The 19,522-nt window shown below is 38.8% G+C and overlaps 1 protein-coding gene across 1 annotated transcript in view; it reads right to left on the reverse strand.

The window, feature by feature from the left end:
- diaph3 (diaphanous-related formin 3) overlaps positions 1-19,522 on the reverse strand; it is a 215,609-nt gene that overhangs the window by 156,577 nt on the left and 39,510 nt on the right. The window contains 1 exon segment of the mRNA XM_056735197.1: positions 12,731-12,861. Within this exon segment, the coding sequence (XP_056591175.1) occupies positions 12,731-12,861 (131 nt within the window).

Genomic DNA, 19,522 nt, shown 5'->3' on the forward strand with positions numbered 1-19,522 from the left:
ATGTATCCATTAGATAATTAAACCTCAAGGCTCGATGAGTCTGCAGTGTGGACATAACGCTGATATCGGGTATAAAAGCCTTTTGAAACAGCCTGCCCCATCAGGTAATGCCAGTCTAGAAATTAAATGGAGTAATAGATAAAATAGTGCAGCTTCATTGGACCATTTAAAAGGGGGGAATCAACTACCAAGAGGTATAAACAGACCATAATATCTACATCATTCTCCCGCCATTGTCTCAACCACTGCTCCACAGAATTCAGTCTCTCTCTTGTTCTTGATTTGACTGTACATGAACACATTAATCTACATGACCTATATTTTTTCTCTATGTGTGGTGAGAAGGTTCCATTTCAGGGGTTTCTACTATACAGACACCACTGTAACACACACAAAGACATACCTTTACCAAACACTGAAAAAGCAAACCAAATTGGGGTGAAATTTTGAAAATTAATATAAGTTAGGGATGCACCGATATGCACATTTTGTCCGATAGATGATAATTCTTAAACACTGTAAGCCGATAACCGATATATTGGCTTATATACAGTACCTAAATATTAAAATAAAATTCTCTTAGACCAAAATAAACAGCAAAAAGTGGACAACTGCATTTATTCGAAAACATTCACTGCAGAAAACAAGGTAACCATTTATTCAAATTTTCCCTGAAAATCATGTACCAAGCCTACTTTACACTTGTTAACGATTATTTAACCTTCAAACTACTGTAGTATATTTATTATACAATAAAAAAATTATGGATTTTCTTCCAGATCAACCCAGAAAAAAAATCTTAATAGCCACAAGTCTGACAGGTCTCAAGGCAGAAAGCATTCAGACAGCAGTCGGATTCAAATAATATGCTTTTGTTCCTATCATTTACACGTTCATAAAACTGTACCTACATCAGCAATGTTTTGCATATAGCAGTAAGTGAATGACCATGACAAAAAGACAGTCCTGTACTGTAGTTTAACCTGATCAGCGTGCAGCTGAAGAAGTTTAACCAGAGGAAATGATATATGATTTATCTTTATATATAAAATATACAATATACAATATACCTTCATTTTATTATTGGCTGATACCAATAATGGCCGATAATTTATCGTGCATCCTTAGTATAACTGTATATAGCTGACACTCCAGCAGCATACTAGCAGATTACAGACATTATTTCCATACAAGTGTATGAACCAGTATGTGATCACTGGTTTGTGAAGCTTAGAGGGTGATTCGAGGAATGGAAAATGTAATTAATGCTAATGCAAAATTAGCGCTAATAATCTGTAACAAACCATTGCAAAATTAAAAAAATTACTCAAATTGGCATTATATCAAAGTCTTATTGAGCAAATCATCTTAGACTGAAGCACATTCAAACTTGCTTTTGTACTGCTGGCTTGTTTGTATGTTTCCTCCAGCATCAGAAGAAAAAACAACAAAGTGATAACTCAAGGTTCCAAGCGTCACATCACTAGAAAATTCATATTACAAACTGCTAGCTCAATTTCCTGTTTTTCTCCAAACCAATGCACACCCATAGATGACATTACAATCTGTCTGCAATCTTAAACATGGGCCATTATTCACAGTTGTCAAGTGGCAGACAGACAAACCTCTCGTTTTTTCTTATTCAGTGCGTCCTAACCTCAACATATCCGCATGCATATTTTATTAATATACTGCAGACATCCTCATAATCCATGTTCAATTAATCTTAGAAGAAAAACTTTGAGACACACCAAAAATATGAACATGAGAGGGAAGAAATCGAGTCTGAGAGACAAGTGAGTGACATGAAGGTTTTCTGCAGTAGTGGACATCTTCATGACAGCTGCACAGGGAAAGCAGTGTGTACAAATGAAGGAAAATCAATACATCGTCACAATGCACATAAACTAGCCCAAAACTTTTGATTTCTACAGTGTCTCTTTGCTTCAGCCATTTTTTTCATAGGGGTTAATATTAAAATCAACCCAATATTTTTAACCTTAGTCAATTATGCACGTCTCTCCATCAAAGCAGTAAGTGTAACTTCTCTCTTGAGTTACAGGAGTACGGAGGACTGGTGGGCAATAGCAGAAAGCGAGAGGAAGAGTTGCAGCCAGAAAATCAATAAGCTGACATTTGAATTGCAGGCAAATAAGACCCTAAACAAGGCTGAAATGGCTGGTTTTGAAATTCAGATTGATAGGCCTTTCAGGCGCCGCTCAGAGAACGTATCCTAGTGCACCCTGGGAAGTCTGTACTTTCCACAGGAAGGCAGTTTTTATAACCAATTTAGCAAAGCCTGTACGTAAGAGAACTGGGTGGAGATTTGCATCAGGGTGAGCACACTGAAGGAGAAAAAAAACAACAGCGAAATGAAAGCCCGCACTCACCTACAGCCACATTCGCTTTTGAGCATTCACATTCAGTAGGCTATTCATAGACTGCCATCCTATTCAAATGCACAGAAACCAAAATTAGGCTGAATTTTTATAGCACCTCTGCATATAGACAAATCGATCATGGATACTACTTTCACTTGGAAAACGGACTAGAAAGGCAAAGAACAAAATTGCCAGTGTCGTGAAGAAAAGAAAACCCGGACTATCTAACGAGTTTTGTGTTTGGTTTGAGTAGCTGCACCCCACAACATGAAAGAAACTCCCTCCTTCGGCCCTGGAAGTCGTCATGCTTTAAAGGGCAGAACAAAACATACCAGCAGTTCTTATGAAAAACTAGCTGGGGTAAATTAATTAGAGAAAAATGTAAACTAATTAGTCCTTTATTTATTCATCATAGCAGGAAGCAGCACATACAGTCATTCCATTAAAGCATGAGAGGAAAAAATGAAAAGGGAAAAAATCCCCTAGTGAGATGACGCTAGAAGACAAGCATGAAGCTGCCTAAATAAGTTAAATGTGGGGCATAATTTAAGTTTTTCACGATCAATAGCGCTGTCTCTGAAACGCAACCTCTTGTCAATAAAACATGAGGTGTGTAGAGATCAATCAAACTGCTGGAATCCAAATAATGAAGGGAATCAGGAAAATGTACTGACCTTGATGTGATCGAAATATAACCTTAATTTAGTGATTACAAATTCCACCACTTTTAATGAGAATGATCAGGGGTCAGCACTTTCATCTTATTGAACGAGCAATAACGTTTCCCTTATCACACTGCAACAGCACTAATTCTATACGGTCAATGCAAAATATGTGCCACATTACAGTTACAATAAGTGACCTGTTCATTCAGTAGATGGTCTGGTTTCTTCTAGCACAACTTCTGATTTTGTATTACATTTATTTATATGGCAGACGCTTTTATCCAAAGCAACTTAAAAGTAGGCATTATACACACACAAACAGAAAGAAGAGGAGTTGATGTACAATACTTTTTATATATGCAACCTCATACGCAAACAGTCCCATACCCGCATGCCAGCCCCAGGGCTAGGAAGAGCAAAAAGCTATGCCTGTGGTTTGTTTTAAAGCACTAAAAGTGCCAGCGGGCGAGACCAAACAGGGATCAAAATCATCTAGACCCACACAGTTGCAACTGCATACACTGAACCCAATATACAAATTACTTTGTATTATTTTAAAAAACAAACGAACATAAAATCTTTTTTTTGAAGAAATACAATATAAACAATATTTGTCCAACAAGTTAGGAGTAGCATCATTTGTTTGCAAAACATACACACAGCGGGCTACCCATAAAGAGCCGGAGTTAGCCATACAGACACGTTCATGCATACTTATTTATGCATACATAAAAGCACAGGGTGATGCTATAGCATGCTAGGAGATCCTAATGCTTTCACCTGTGCTAATGCTTTCACCTGTGCTCTCATGCTCTGCCTTGCCCTCTCTTCCTCCTACACTCTCATACCAAACTTTGAAGACTTTAAACAGTTCAGCAGTGCAGACCAACTTACTTTCTAACAGTCTCTGCTTTTCTCCCGGGCCCTTGCAAACAGCATAATCTTTACAGCTCACATCTAAATACAGATTATTTTATTTACGTATTTTTTTATTTTGACTGGACTTTATATTCATTTGTCTAGGATTATCTGCCTCTGCCTCTGCGTATGCGTTTCTCATCTTCTCAAGTCTACACACACCTTTTTCTCTCGGTTTAATTAAGATCATAAATCATTTCTGCTTTATAATCTTGCTGCTTCTGATCACACCAACAAATACATCAAACTTGTTAAAAAAAGGAACAATTAATGTGGAAAAGCCATTTTGCACTGCTTGATGCAGACTTCAAACTGCAAGACAAAGAACTTGGATTGCAGCACTAGGGACACATGGAAAAGTGCCAACAGCTTGCAAAGAAGATGGAAAGGAGCCTGTGTCATTAGTAATGAATAGAAGGAATTATCAGCTGAATAAATGGAAGAACACAGAGATATGCTGGCAAAGACGCAAGATCCCACTTCATTGTCCAAATCAGGCGCTTTTATTGGCCGTACACTGTACGTGTCACAAAGCCAAAGCTCAGAAGTTCTCCACTTGGCTCACAGAGTCACTCGCTTTCGTGTGTCTGACACAATAACAAATCTAAAGCCTTAAACCTGAAGGTCAGTTTTAATACAATATCTAAAACCAATTTCAACCTGTTTGTCAGTGCCATTTATCACCTTCATTTAATACAATTATGTGTCCTACACAATCGCTTCAGCTCAGCAGGAAATGGAAGAGGGCAGGGGTGATACGCTGCGTGTGCGTGGATGAGTTTGGTTTTTCAGAAAGGGGTAGCCGAGGGTTGAGGGTGTGAGTCTTCTTTGCAGAGAAGTGGGAATTACTTTGGGCAACTCGCGCAACAAGAGAAAGTGTGATAGCAGGGGTGAGACGGAGAGAGAAAAGGAAAAACCTGATAATAGATGCAAAAAAAGCACACGAGTCAAAACAAAAGCTGCTAGCCCAAATCAGGAGTGAGAGATTGGCTGACCCATAGGAGGAGGAGGTGTGGGATCTGCATTCACAAGCAGAAATGGGTCGTGAGGGGCGAGAAAATGGAACGAAACGACTGATAACCTGAAGAAAAATGAACAGCACTTACAAACATACTTTAGTGAAACAAAGAAAGGCTGTCTGGATTGCTAGTAAGAATTTTCATTTTAAGCATTTTCGTATTTGAAGAAACAAGCTATGTGTGTTTAATAACAATAATATTAAAGGAACGGTTCGCTCAAAAATAAGAATCCTGTCATCATTTACTCATTTACCTGTATAATTTTTGTGCTGTTGAACACAACAGAAGATATTTTGAAGAATGAAAACCAAATTGTTCTATGAAACTATTTATCACCAAAGTAATTTTCTTTGCCAACTATGGTTGTTCGTTCGATTTCTATAGTTTACAAAAATATCTTCCAAATATCTTCCTGTTCAGCAAAACAATTACATGTACACAGCTTTGGAACAAGTTGAGGGTGAGTAAATGACAGAATTTTCATTTTTGGGTGAACGGCTAGTCCTCTTTAAAATAGTCAGATTTAAAATATGAATATTTAAAGTTCAAGCATGTAATAAATGTTGCTCATTTGGAATATGCTCTTTTTGAAAACATTACAGATTAATTCATCAAATGATAAAAACAGAGTGGACTTATGACCTGGATGATTTACAGGAATAATGGACTTCTGACCAGTCTATGATCCCCTTTGACCAGTCTATAATGCTCTCTCCCTTTTCTGAAGGGGCGTTTGATGGGGCATGGCAATCCAAACGCTGGGCCTGTGCTGAAGGGAGAAGCATGGGCAGTGTGTCTCTGGAGGGAAACCACTGGCACTGTGAGCTTTGTGGAGAGTCAGAACACAGACTTACTGAGGCAACGCACTGCCTTCAGCTACAACAGCACAGCTTGCATGCTCACTGGAGACAGAACCAATGTTTCCAGCAAGAACTCAAACCAGTACACTATACATCCAGAACTGAAATGCTCTATACAGGGAGTGGAGAAAATGGAACAACATATAAAAAAGCATTCTGAGAAAGTCTATAACACGGTATTAGACAAAGTGTTTCTGACAGCACAAAGGCATAAAAGCCTATGTAATAATGCCATGCCATACTACACCAAATCTGATTTCACACTCTGCAGTTTTGCTATCAATCTTGTTTTTTTTAAAAGATGAGTGAAAGTGCAGAGATGGGATGTTAACTCAAAACAGTAAAAATCATTCCAATCCTGTTTGTCTGCTCCATGTAAATAATAATCGATCACCTTTTTAACAAGTTAAACATGCTCTGTGTCAACTTTTTGTAGCATCTTTGATACACCGCCAACATGTGGAAATAACAAGCAGATCTGATTGGTTCCAATTCGCCACAGCCAAGTGATCTGCTGTTTATGCACTAAACGACCATCACTTAACCATTACATTTATTTGACCCAGAATTCTGAAGGGTTCCTGACATTTTGAAAAGCCTATAGTGGTTAAAAGGGCTATTAATCAAAAAGCAAATCCAAAGATTTGAAAGGGATTGAACATTATTATTATCAGGCTTATTATAAGTCAACCGGTTTTTACTCATTAGCAGTTCTGCAGAAAACCCAGCAGGTTTTTAAAAAGTAGGTTTAAATTGGTTTTATTTTACAGCTTTGTTGTTATTCATGTTACATGTACTTAGTATATTACTAGTAAATTAGGCATAAACCTAACCCTAACCTTAAAAACGTAATGAACAAAATGTTCCTATAATGTCTAGTTACATTATAAAAAAGGACACCAAAAATAAAACCAAGAATTCAAATCCTCTTTTTCTTCAGTCTTCAGCACCAAAAAAATATACTACTCTAAGCACAAATTCTACATCTATTCTGTAAAAAATGACAGATTTTTTCCACATTTCAAAAAGAAACCTAAAAAAGAACAGTATTATGTGGCCCTATTCATCAGGGGGGAATCAGACTTGTGATGCATTTCTTATATTTTCTTGGTACATTTCCTCAATTTTTTGCAAACGTTTGTACATTTTGCACGTCATGTTTTAAACATGACCAAAAAAAATCTACCTCCCCCGCACAAAGTCCTTGCTTATATTCAAAATATTTTGGTAGACAATGAATGTTTTTTTTGGTCATTAAAATTCCTCCCAATTTACTGTCACTCTTCTTAAGTCTGCATCTTGCACATTTTCACAGAGAGAAAAACTAACAGGCCTTTCAGAGAGCAGGGTAGATAGAAAGAGGGAACGAGAATGAAGCAAAGAGTGGGCCAGTACAAGAAACACGTCTCGCTGTGAAATAACTTGCAGAATTCTATTTTTTTATCCTTGGTTCCCGGAGAGAACTGGCAGCCCATTTTATTGGACCCAAGGGAAATTACATGCTTTATATTCCATCTCCCCACACATGTCGGGACAAGAGCACATATGTCCAGACTTTTGACACCAGGATAAAAAGAAAGGGAGAGAAAGGAAGGAAGGAATGAAGGGCACAAGATGAAAAAGTAGACAAAGCAGAGGAAAATATTGTCTATTTGCTACATGTATACCCTGTCCTCGTATGGTTGATCCACTCAATATTTAACCAGTCACAGTCAGTGGAACGCAATGAGGCTTGCTATATCAGAACAGGTGTCTTTTCAAAAGCATTCAGTGTTCCACATGCTGGGAGGATGAACTTCTGAACTGGCACAAAGAATGGAAATAGGAGGGGTGATAATCAATGTCAGTCACAATGGCAGACGCAGATAACAAAATCACTCACTCATCCAATCAGATTCCTCGCCTGAGCAGATGAGAATATATAGGAAAACATTAAGCTCCCTACATGTCCTTGGTGTGCAAACCCCATACACATGCTCCCTCATCTCATCGTATAGAGAACAAGTTGGAAAAAAGACAGCATAACACCAGCCAAGCAAAGGACTGCGACAAACCCCCCCCCAAAAATGTATTAACAGCTACAGAAAGACAGAAAACAGACAAACTTATGCACGCATGCTGTTTGTAGACTTCAGCTCTGCATTCAATACCGTAATCCCTTCCAAGCTAATCATCAAACTTGGAAACCTAGGCATTAACAATACAACCTGCAACTGGATTATGGATTTCCTGACGAACAGGCCTCAGCTTGTTAGGCTAGGCAACATCTGCTCCACCACAACCACCCTCAACACTGGTGTACCACAGGGCTGCGTACTGAGCCCCTTTCTCTACTCCCTTTTCACACTCGACTGCAGGCCTGTGAATGGATCTAACTCCCTCATCAAGTTTGCAGACGATACAACAGTGATTGGTCTCATCAGCAACAACGATGAGACTGCTTACAGGGAGGAGGTACGGCACCTGGCCACATGGTGCTCAAACAACAACCTGCTCCTTAACACTTCAAAGACAAAGGAGATCATCGTGGACTTCAGGAAGGCGAAAGGAGGCACACACGACCCCATCCACATTAACGGGACGGCTGTTGAACGTGTTTCCAGTTTTAAGTTCCTGGGGACCCACATTTCGGAGGACCTGTCCTGGACCACCAACACCTCATGCCTGGTCAAGAAGGCTCACCAGCGTCTCTTCTTTCTGAGGACACTGAAGAAGAACCAACTGTCTTCAACTATCCTGGTGAACTTCTATCGCTGCACGATAGAGAGCATCCTGACCAACTGTGTCACAGTCTGGTACGGGAACTGTTCTGTTGCTGAGCGCAAGGCACTGCAGCGGGTGGTGAAAACAGCCCAGCGCATCACAGGAACTACACTCCCTTCCATTGAGGACATCCAGAAGAAACGCTGTCTGCGTCGAGCTCGCAGCATTCTCAAGGACTCCTCTCACCCCGCTCATAGACTGTTTACTCTCCTGCCTTCCGGTAGGCGCTTCAGGTGCCTCCGGGCAAGAACCAGCAGACTAGGAAACAGCTTTTTTCCCAGAGCTGTTTCATTATTGAACTCTGCTCCCCACTGATTTCACTACCTCTCATAACTTTAACTTAATGCTGCTATTATAATGTTTACATTGCACTACAGGGCTGCCATGCATGACGGAACTGTACACACCAGTACTTCATGTATCTGCTCTACCGGACTGTTTACACGCATCATTTGCACTCTATACTGCTCACTTGCACACCAGGAACATTACACTGAATGCTCATTTGCACTAATGGACTACTCTCATAACTGCATTAACTCATCTACTGCACTGTAACTTTCATAACTGCATTAACTCATCTACTTTACTGTAACCTTAATAACTGCATTAACTCATCTACTGCACTGTAACTTTAATAACTGCACTAACTCACCTACTGCACTGTAACTCATCTATTGCATTATTGCATCTATCGCATAACAAACTGCATCTACTCATCTATTGCACTATAACTTCAATAACTGCATTAACTCATCTACTGCACTGTGACTGTATATCTGCATCTACTCATGTATTGCACCGTACCTTTAATAACCACATTAACTCATCTACTGCACTGTAACTTTAAAAGCTAATGTCTGTAACTAATGCACACTCAAGTCACTTGCACTATTGTATAGTCTATATTGTTATCTGTTCATAACCTCCTGTACATTAATGTTCACAGTATATAGCCTTCTGTATATATTGTTCATAGTACATACCGATTGTCATATTTTCATAGTACATGCCCAACGTAAATTATTTTCCTAATATTGTATTCTGTATTTATTCACACTGTATATCTGCACTTGCTAATTGCACTTCTGGTTAGACCTAAACTACATTTCGTTACACTGTACCTGTATATGTGTAATGACAATAAAGTTGAATCTAATCTAATCATCTAATCTAAAACAAACACACATCTACCACTGCAGAGCTGTGACTATATCAACGTAGTGACAACTTTGCAAGTGAACTAAAAAGGTAGGTTTTCTCAGCTTACCATGCTTGTAATACATGAAGAACATTTATCAAAATGACATCACAACTCCGCTTAAATCATTATGATTGATGTCTTTTAATCCATCACTAAAAGACATCTCAGGTAACAGGCTGCGCTTTGGAGCAAACAATGATAGAACAATTAAAAATTACAAATTTTCGCAAGGATTTTATCATTCGTCGAGCTAGCAGAAAGAGTCTGCAAATTCCCAAGAGTGCATTGTCTCATTCCCTAGACACAAAGGACCTAACATATCAGCTAACCAAACACTGGCACATCTTTGTGAGCACAAGTTAACTGCTCAATTTGACATTACTGAGATGAAAAGGTACTTGTTATCTATCATGTCTTTCCTATTTTTGTGTTTTGTAATTAAAGGCAGGTACACTCTAAAAGAGGACATGATTAATAATTAACATGCAGAGTTACGCTTCAACCAAAAATGAAAATTCTGTCATTATTTACTCACCCTGAGGTTGTTTCAAATCTGTATAACCTGTATAATTTCAATTATCTGCTAAACACAAAGAAAGATATCTGAAAGGATGTCAGTAACCAAAAATATCTCATCCCCCATTGACACAAATAGTACTTATTTTCCCTACTATGGCAAAAAAAAAAAATTATGACATTGTCTTGTAATTGTGCAGTTGAGTTTAACTGATGTCGCATATTTAAGCCACTAACATCTACTTTTCATTTTGGGTGAATTATCCACACATGTAACTCCCAATTACAGATTTTAAGCCTTTAAAAGGGTGCCACTTTCCTCAAAATCCAATAGACAATGTATTGATATCTACAAACAATTCAGAACTTGTGGCTAATAATCCAATTCATACAATTTTCCATCACGCTAACGGAAATGTATTCATTATTTACCGTCTAAAAACGGGAAGATATCCATCAATTTGGTGGAACCATTAGTCCGTGTGGAAAACAGAAAAGGTAAGCACTAACACACGTGGTGGAATAACAATTCAATGTGGGCCAATATCAGCCTTGACAGCATGTGAATTCCAACCTTTAGACGTTCCAACTGGGAATTTCTAAGAGGGACCTGTGGGAATCCTAGTTATAATAAAATGCCATATGTACATTTACATTAGGGAATACTAGCAGCTTTTGTCTCCCTTTTTACTTTTCACTTGAGAACATGGAGAATAGAAGATCATGGTAATGAGGCTACACGGATCAGTCATGTTTTTGATTTAAATAATTACTCTTCACATTTCCCCCCACTGCAGGTCCTTTCGACTTGAAATACAGACTAATCTACATTAAATGAGCAGAGCACCACTTCAAAATTCTGCATCTTAGAACGCAGCAAAATCATTATACCCATTACATCCTATAAGAAATTTCTTCAATAAATCATATTTCATATTTACTAGAAATTATGTTTTTGTTGAGAGAATAAAACCCAAAGTAAGAGTAACCTGTCTTATACATATACAATGATTAAGGTCTGCAGTGTCCTAAGGAAATAAAAAAGCTTTGTGTCATACTGTAGCCAGACAATGCCAAAAAAGAATTAAAAAAAGATTGAAATGTTTGGAGAAGTTTTTAACCTTGTGCAGGAACAAATGATAAGGCGCCAGATGTGAGAAATGTTCGGGCCAGACTCTACCATGCAAGGTCACCCATTGCTCTCCGATTGTGGATCATTCTGCCTGCGACGTTCACGGCCACAAGGAACAGCTGCATGTGCCAGAGTGACATTCAGGACGGTAATAGAAATCATGACATTTCATGAATTATGCCAATAAAGAATGCAGTGCAGATGAAAACAGTTTAACACAGACGCTGTTTCTCGAGCATGTTCTTTCTCTCCATTCCCCTGCTCTCCTTCATCATCTAAAATGAGGTTTATTTTGGTTTCCATAGTCTTTGAAATTGGACACACTGCTCAGTGCAGTCTGTCAAATTAACTTTAACTGGCTGTAATAACTTTATCTGCACGTACACACTGGCTTCTCTAACCCACTTATCTATTGGATTTTCTGTGATCGGAATTAGGAAAATGTTTCAGATGAAAAGGACACTGGACCAAATGAGTGTCCTAAAACAAGGCACTCAAGGTGCTTGTAAGGTCAATTTGTCTGTAGAAATAGACAACGTCTTGTTGCGAGCTGAAGAGATGATTTTTTGTTAGTCATTTATACATAATGGATTCAGTAAATGTATTTTGACAGAATTCTGGAAGATCAATAAAGCACTCCGTCTGTGAAAAACATACAACACAATAAAACAAGATAACAGAATAATAAAGACAAACATTAGCCAAGGACAAAAGCCTGACATCGGTAGTCACAACACCAAGCGCATAAAATATGTGTTTCCTCTAATAATCAGCCTTCTTTTTTCCTGTCATTGTACACCTCCAACCGATGCCTGCGGCATCTATACTCTGTATGTGAACTGCATTTTAAAGACATAATGCCGTTAAAAAAGTGGTCACAAAAAACTTCAAAAATTGTTTATCAACTTCAGCCTCCTGTAGAGGCCTCTGTCATGTTTGCGCTACAAATGCAGACGAACAGCAGGTGAGCTCATCACGAACGGCATCAAACAATTAAGAGGTGGGAGGGAAAACCTGGGGCAACGCGGCACTCGGTAATACATATTAATGAATGTCAGCATGCAATGCTGCTCCAGCCCCAAATCATAGGGCACGCTGCTGAGTTACATACCATCGGGCAAATGTCAGAGATCAGACCTAGTAGGTGGCCGGGTTGGACAGAGCAGTGTTTGTGTATTCAGTTATATATGCTATACAAAGCTAGTTCCAAAGTTTGAGGAAAATGTAAAATAGTTTAAAGATGCCAGGCTGGGATTTGTAGGTGGACACTACCTGACTGGGTTGCTGGTCAGAGACACTCTGAGCGAGTCCAGGCAGGCAAATAGTCTCTCATCTGTGGCTCCCCCTTTCAGCTCACTTAGAAACTCCTGAGGAGAGATCTGACTGCTGCTCCTCAGACTCCCCTGTAAGTGAGAAAAAGAGATATTAGATGTTAGTGGTTTAATGATGTGGCATCAGTTGAAAGAGTTAACCCCTTAATTAAACAAGCTTTTGGTTTTGTGAAAAAAATGTACTTGAATTTAGCAAAATATAAACAATACCATTAAATAATAAACAAACAAGCCAGACTTGTAAGTTTAATAACATTTTATAATTTTTATACATGGCATGTAACTACTAAATACTCCTTTTGCCATTCAAACCTGTAAAAAACAATATATTAATAGACATTGCTCCGAGACTCCATTTAAAAAAACACCTTGATTTTTTTATCTCATTTTTGCACCTGTGAACAGATTCTCATGTGTTTGTTTTCAGGCATCAAATTCATGAAGACATTTTCCCTCTTCCAATCTGATTTGAGGTTCTAACAGAAACTGTGTTAATGAGGTGATTAATTATATGATAAATCTTTCTAATTTTTCGGTATGAGAATGAAATTGAGATTGATCAAATTGATTTTTTTGCCTTGACGCATTCTGACACGCCATCAGGTACACGTGCATACACAGAGGTCTGAAGTCTTTCTCTCTGTGTAAGTGTAAAGCACTACATCAATCACTTTTAAAGGGGTCATATGGCATGAATACGTGTTTATCTGTGTCTTTTGTGTGCTATAAGTTGCCCATGCATTTATTAGACACGTGAAATAGCAAAAATTTAAATGTCGGATCAAAAGATGCATTCTATCTAAAAGCGAATGCTAACCAAGATCTGCCTGAAAATCTCCGTGTAACCACTCCCCACAAATCAACGTCAGTTCGTGGTATGAGTTGACTTAGATTGCCCAAATGTATACGCAAGTAAGGGGGGTGTACCTGTCATTACAATATCTTTAGAACCTGATGATCCAAATATGGTAAGAGGCGTTACATTTCCGTCACACGCTTGCCGTATTCAACCAATCACTACGCACTGGTTAAATGGCAAATCATATCACATAGCACAATGAGCTTTGTAAAAAATCTGCGCGTTTCAGAGAGGCGAAACAAACATGCACAAACAAAAGATACAAATATGCACAGTATGTGGAAAATACAGCGTTTTTTTACCTAAAATTGTGTGGACAATTTGCATTACATCTCAAAGAAATGATAATATGCATTTTAGCCGTGTCATATAACCCCTTTAAATGTATGATGTGTTCTGCATCAATCTGCATAAAGAATAAACAATCTTTCAAAAACAGGTCTTTCAGAATACCCACATTTATTTTTGTGGATGATACAGAGGTATAAACTGCAGTTTCTAGGTTGTTTTTCCATACACATGGAATAGCAGCTCAAACATATTGAAGACCTAAGGGAAACAGCGTTGGCTGCTTTGAACGCCCAACCAAAAGGACCTACATGCGCAAAGGATGAGAGGAATACAGACTGGAGTCAAATAGAGAGGAAGGGCAGAGGAAAAGCTCTTGGATATTTTTTTATAGAGACAGGCTTTTCTGGCCTGTAGCATACTGACACTGACCAACTGTAGACAACTCGCTCAGATCAAACACAACCTCAGAGTGATGACCAACGTGCTGTAGTTACACAATTTAACCATTTAAAAACCATTGTTTTCTATATAAATAAACAATTTATCAATATTGCATAATTGAGCAAAAAAATGAAAAAACCCAAAATTAGTCCAACTTACAAGTAACTCAATAGGACATATATTTGGTGTATATTTTGAAATATACGTAATATTCGTTATGACATAATGTCATTGACATTTAGCCAGGCGTTCTAATCCTGCATCCTGCATCCCATGCACCATCACAAAATAAAAAAAACAGTTTAACAGTGAAACCATTCAGTCTGCTGGTAGAAAAGCGCTAATTGTTGAGTTTTCTAGCCAGGACACAAACATTGCCAGCAGGAGTCAGCAGCACCAGACCATTACACTGCAGGACCGGACCTGCCTATCCTTACCCATGGTGCACAGGGCCTGTGGGTTGCTGCCTTGACCGTTCCCTCCTCAGGAGACTGAAGTCTTAATCATCACATACAAGAGGTTCAGGTGTTCCCAATGAAAGACTCCTCACTTATCCCTTGTACTCCTTCTATCTTTTCGTTTTCTATCCACATACCGCTTCCCCTATTACCACAGTGACTTCTTTTGGCAACCTCAGGGAGGCAAATACAGGATTTCTTGCCTTGCCCTCCACAAAATGACGGACTACATAACAGATTGTGGATGATGTGACTGTTGACATGTTGTGTTTAAAATAAATACAATAATGAGAGTGCAAAGAACTAAAAAAATATTGTAAACATTCTCTGTTTTGTTTCCGTAGACAGATTTTTTTTTATCTTGTAACTTGAGTCATAAACCCTGTGCTGTACAAGACCTTGATAAGAAAAAAATACCACAGACCACAAAAGACGCAAGTGGTGAATAAAGGGATGTTCACTTCAACATCAAGTCTACTCTTTCAAATTCATATTATCCAGACAAATCTTGACACATGAATTTGGCTTGAAGCAACAACATCTAACAACAAGAGTCTCACATTAAGCTGCCAAGTCATGGTTTCAGAGCAGAAGCTCAAATCACCTGGTAGCGTCTTGTGTCATGAATCACAGGAGCAAAGGTAAACATCCTGAAGCATGCCCTGGGTCATGGATCGACCTGTCTGCTTAGTGCTGAGCCCTTCGAGCCTGACAACAGGCCAATTAGATCAACCATGTGCAAGTTATGACATTAATAAACCATGAAGCCAAGTTTCCCTAGGTAATTGTAGCCATCACTTCCCTCAAGGTAGTGTGTGAACCAGATTCTCATTAGTTACTGTGTCATTTGGAAGACAGTTTGATACAAACTGATTTACAGTACACTAATTAAGTGGACGGTACCTCTGAAGCAACCAGGGTTAAGTGGTATACCCAAGGGCACAACTCAGGAGCAACACCAGTAACTTTGCTGTTCGTAGATCAGTACTGTGACCAAACCTGCAGCCTCCATATTAAAAGCCCAGTGGGGTAAATTAACAAGGAGTGATGACGTCCTTCCGCTAAAATCTCTGCCGGGTCTGTTACATCCGGCACCATAGGGAACAATGGTGTTTCGCTTCAGGAAGCACATAGCACAATTTGCACGTTTTCTTACTAAACACATCGTTATCACTTGGTTAAAATCCCCTATGACCTAGCTGATCAATTTTAGTGGAAGTACGTAATCGTCCCGTGTGCATATAACGTATTCTGTAACTACTGACCAATGTTCCATTTCTGGAATTCCTAACAAACGTCATACTGTAAATCCCAGCAGAGGAAAATTATTTTGTTTTTATTTTGTTTTGCCAATCCTAAAAATGTAAATATTAGTCATCTCCATTCGCTTCTGCTTACATTTGATGCCACACGTCATCGCTAAAAGTGTGATATGAATAACCTGTGCTCTTAAATGGCATGGAACGAGGCTTGTCCCTGTGATTGACAATTCTGATTTTTCAGGAGGCATTGGTTTGGCTTGCATAAGACGTGTCTCTGAACACATAAATGGAAAATATGAAAAGTTTTGTTTGAGCAGCAACATGCATGTCTTTCAGAAGACTTTATTTGACGATTTGTTTGTTCCAATAAAATGACTTGGGCAAAGCTCAACCCATCGCCTGTTTTTCCTCTGTGCTTTGTCCTCTGCAATATTGTCTATAATTACATGCAAGTGGAAAACAGCAGCGCATAAGCAAATGTCAGACATGCTTAGGGAATTGATCATCCATTTAAAGGACAGGTCACCCATGCCTCTAAAATGCCAGACCCTCTCGCATCCAATCAGGGTGGAGAGCAACTAAGGGCATAAAAAAAAACAAAATGTCCCATCAACCTGCTCAGCTTTATGTGGCTGTGATAATTAACATTGTGTTACCGAAGAATGTCACAATGTGTTGGACTTTCAGAGCCAAATAACCGAACCCACATTGTCTTTCTTATCATTTTCACATCCAGTAAGAACAAGCAGGTGAATTGTAAGTTTATCACAATAAAAACCTAGTTCCACAGAATGTAGAAGACGACACAGTCCAGTCTTTAAAAACAACAGCGTGTGTGCGAGTTCCTGCTAAGTGCAGCACCATCTCATTTCACTGCTACGTCCTATGGGAGCTAATTTAATGTATCAGGTGTTGAGCTTTTTGTGGAGCAAATATCTGGGAGATGCTCCACCTTCCTCGCAGTCATTTTCTTTAACGGTATGTCCCCACAAAACAAAATAAAATGATACCACATCTCCAATTAATTACAGAAATGAAATTTCTATTATGCCTTTCTTTTTAAGCATGAATTCTCATTCTACCCTCAGGAGCAGACAAATAAATTCTAGTGTGTGTGGCAGGTTTAAGCAAGCACACGTCTGGGCGGTCAATTGCTAGGAAAAATGGCCGCCTGCCCAGGTCTTTTCCTGAGTGTCATTTCTGGGCTACTTTCTCCCCTGGTTCACGTTATGATTCATAATGAGCCAAATCATCATTACCGAAACACAGATACACACTCACTGAATACCGTCCAGAAAAACATACTTTAATGATTATGGACTAATCTTACACCAGAGGGATGGAGACTTTGGCCTCCACACACCCATCACTTGGAAGCAGTTGATAATTTTTCATTATCCAGAAATGCATTCCCTAATGATTAAATCATAATGCTGAACATGGTCACCTGAATTCAAAGGAATGAAGGCGTAAAACTGCGATTTGTGAATACAAACCACAACAATGAATCTTAATGCAGAAGGCACACAATTTTTAAAACCTTTATAAGGTTTAGAAGTAGAAAAAGTAGTAGTTTTTTATTCTGATGACAATCAGTTGAAAATAGGAATTTGATTTAAGTGTTACCATCTAAATTTATTTTAAGATTTTTTCTTTTGGCAAACTAGCTGGGCAGCATCAGTCTCCCGTACTACACAGGTATCTACCCGCACAGTTGTGATTTTAAAATAAAGTGCTTAGCCCCGGGCTTTTCCAGGAGGAACTAGCATATAATTTGGTTTTCTCTCTTAAACTGCACCTCAGCACAAACTCAGAGAAATATATACTGTTTGCTCCTTTCATCTATGGAGTTTAATATGTGTCTCTTTCAAAATAATCTCCTTGGGTTACTCTGCACAGTATTAGTCTCCCCAAGGAATTTATAAGGAATATGTTTGCCTTGGGTATAGAAAGTCCTTCGAGTAGACTAGCCACTGGGGAGCACTTCAGTTCTGACTCCCAATTACAGACTCCTCAGAGGGAATGGATGTCCACATCCGGATATCAAACACAAAGGGCCACTTTGGTCTGAGAGAAAACAAGATCTAAGAGCTCAGAAGAGAATGTGCGTACGGGGCCTTTAATGACTGAGAATGTCAGTGTGTTTTTGTACAAAAGTCTTGTGCCAAGATAAAATGTACTCAAGCTCCATTGTCCATTTCCTTGCTCAACTGCAGAACCCTCTTCCTATTTCTATTCATTCATTCTCCTGTCCTCTGTTCCAATGTATTCATCATATTTTCCGGAGAGTGGGAGGTCTGTAAAGTCTAAACAGGGTCTGGCATTATTGAGATACAAACCACGCAGGAACTTCTCCATTTAGTGCCTTTAGAGATGGCATTAAGGGTAAGAGCTCAAGAAAAGGAGAAATGAAACAGCCCTCTTCATCAACACAAAGGCTAACCTTAATGCATAATGCAAATGAGCACAGGAGAATTGCCTTGGCTCTCTTTTCAGCATTCTGATATAATTAAGAGCTCTGGGCCTGACTATTTGGGCCTCAGAGAGGCCTTCTTTTTTTTCCGTGACTTCTCTTTTATTCTCTCTCTTCATCCCACTTTCTAATGTCCTGATCGTGTGTATTAAATCACCATCTTGAGGAGGTACTTATGGCTGCCCCAACAGAGTTAAAGTAGCTTTTATCATGTCAAATCTGAGAATTATTCTGTGATCTATATTCAATTAGACGCACTGACTCCTCGTGAATGGAACAACACTCCCATTAGTCTGTAAATTTCCATCTCCAAAATAGAATCAGACACCGCTGACCTTCATTTGTGCAGACAGAGGAAAAGGAGAGAAACAAAGCAAGAACTCCAACTATTATCTAGCAAAAAATGTTTTGCTTTTTAAAAGACCAGATAATAAACAATGACACTGCAAAAACACTGACCGAGGCTTTACAGTAAACAAAACACTGCATTAAATAACTTTATGAAACAAACTTCAACCTTTCAAATTTAAAATAATTGCACATCGACTCCTTTGATTTAAGAAAAAATACAATGCTGTCATCCAGCTGAGGTGATGGACTACTGGAGGGAGCAGTTTTATTATGAAAAAGGGTTTGATCCCGGTGGAGACTTCAGTCAAACTCTGCAATTGCATGGTGCCAAAAACAGACATTTTGACAAGATACAACCCTTGAAGTCTTTCTCCTGTTAAGTCCTTCACTAACTCTATCAAAGACAATTTTTCAAAACAAAGAAAGATTGCAGAAGCACATCAGTACCCTAGCAACATTTCAAAATCCCATGTCGCTCAACCTGCCCAAAATTCAAGCTGTGTGTCAAGTTCACTGCTAAGTACACACAGGAAAGCATGCTACTCATAAAACACAACAGAACAAACTTAGGTCATGATGTACAACAGGTGACGCAGCA

Source organism: Triplophysa dalaica, chromosome 21 (assembly GCF_015846415.1).
Source record: "Triplophysa dalaica isolate WHDGS20190420 chromosome 21, ASM1584641v1, whole genome shotgun sequence".
NCBI lineage: Eukaryota > Metazoa > Chordata > Actinopteri > Cypriniformes > Nemacheilidae > Triplophysa > Triplophysa dalaica.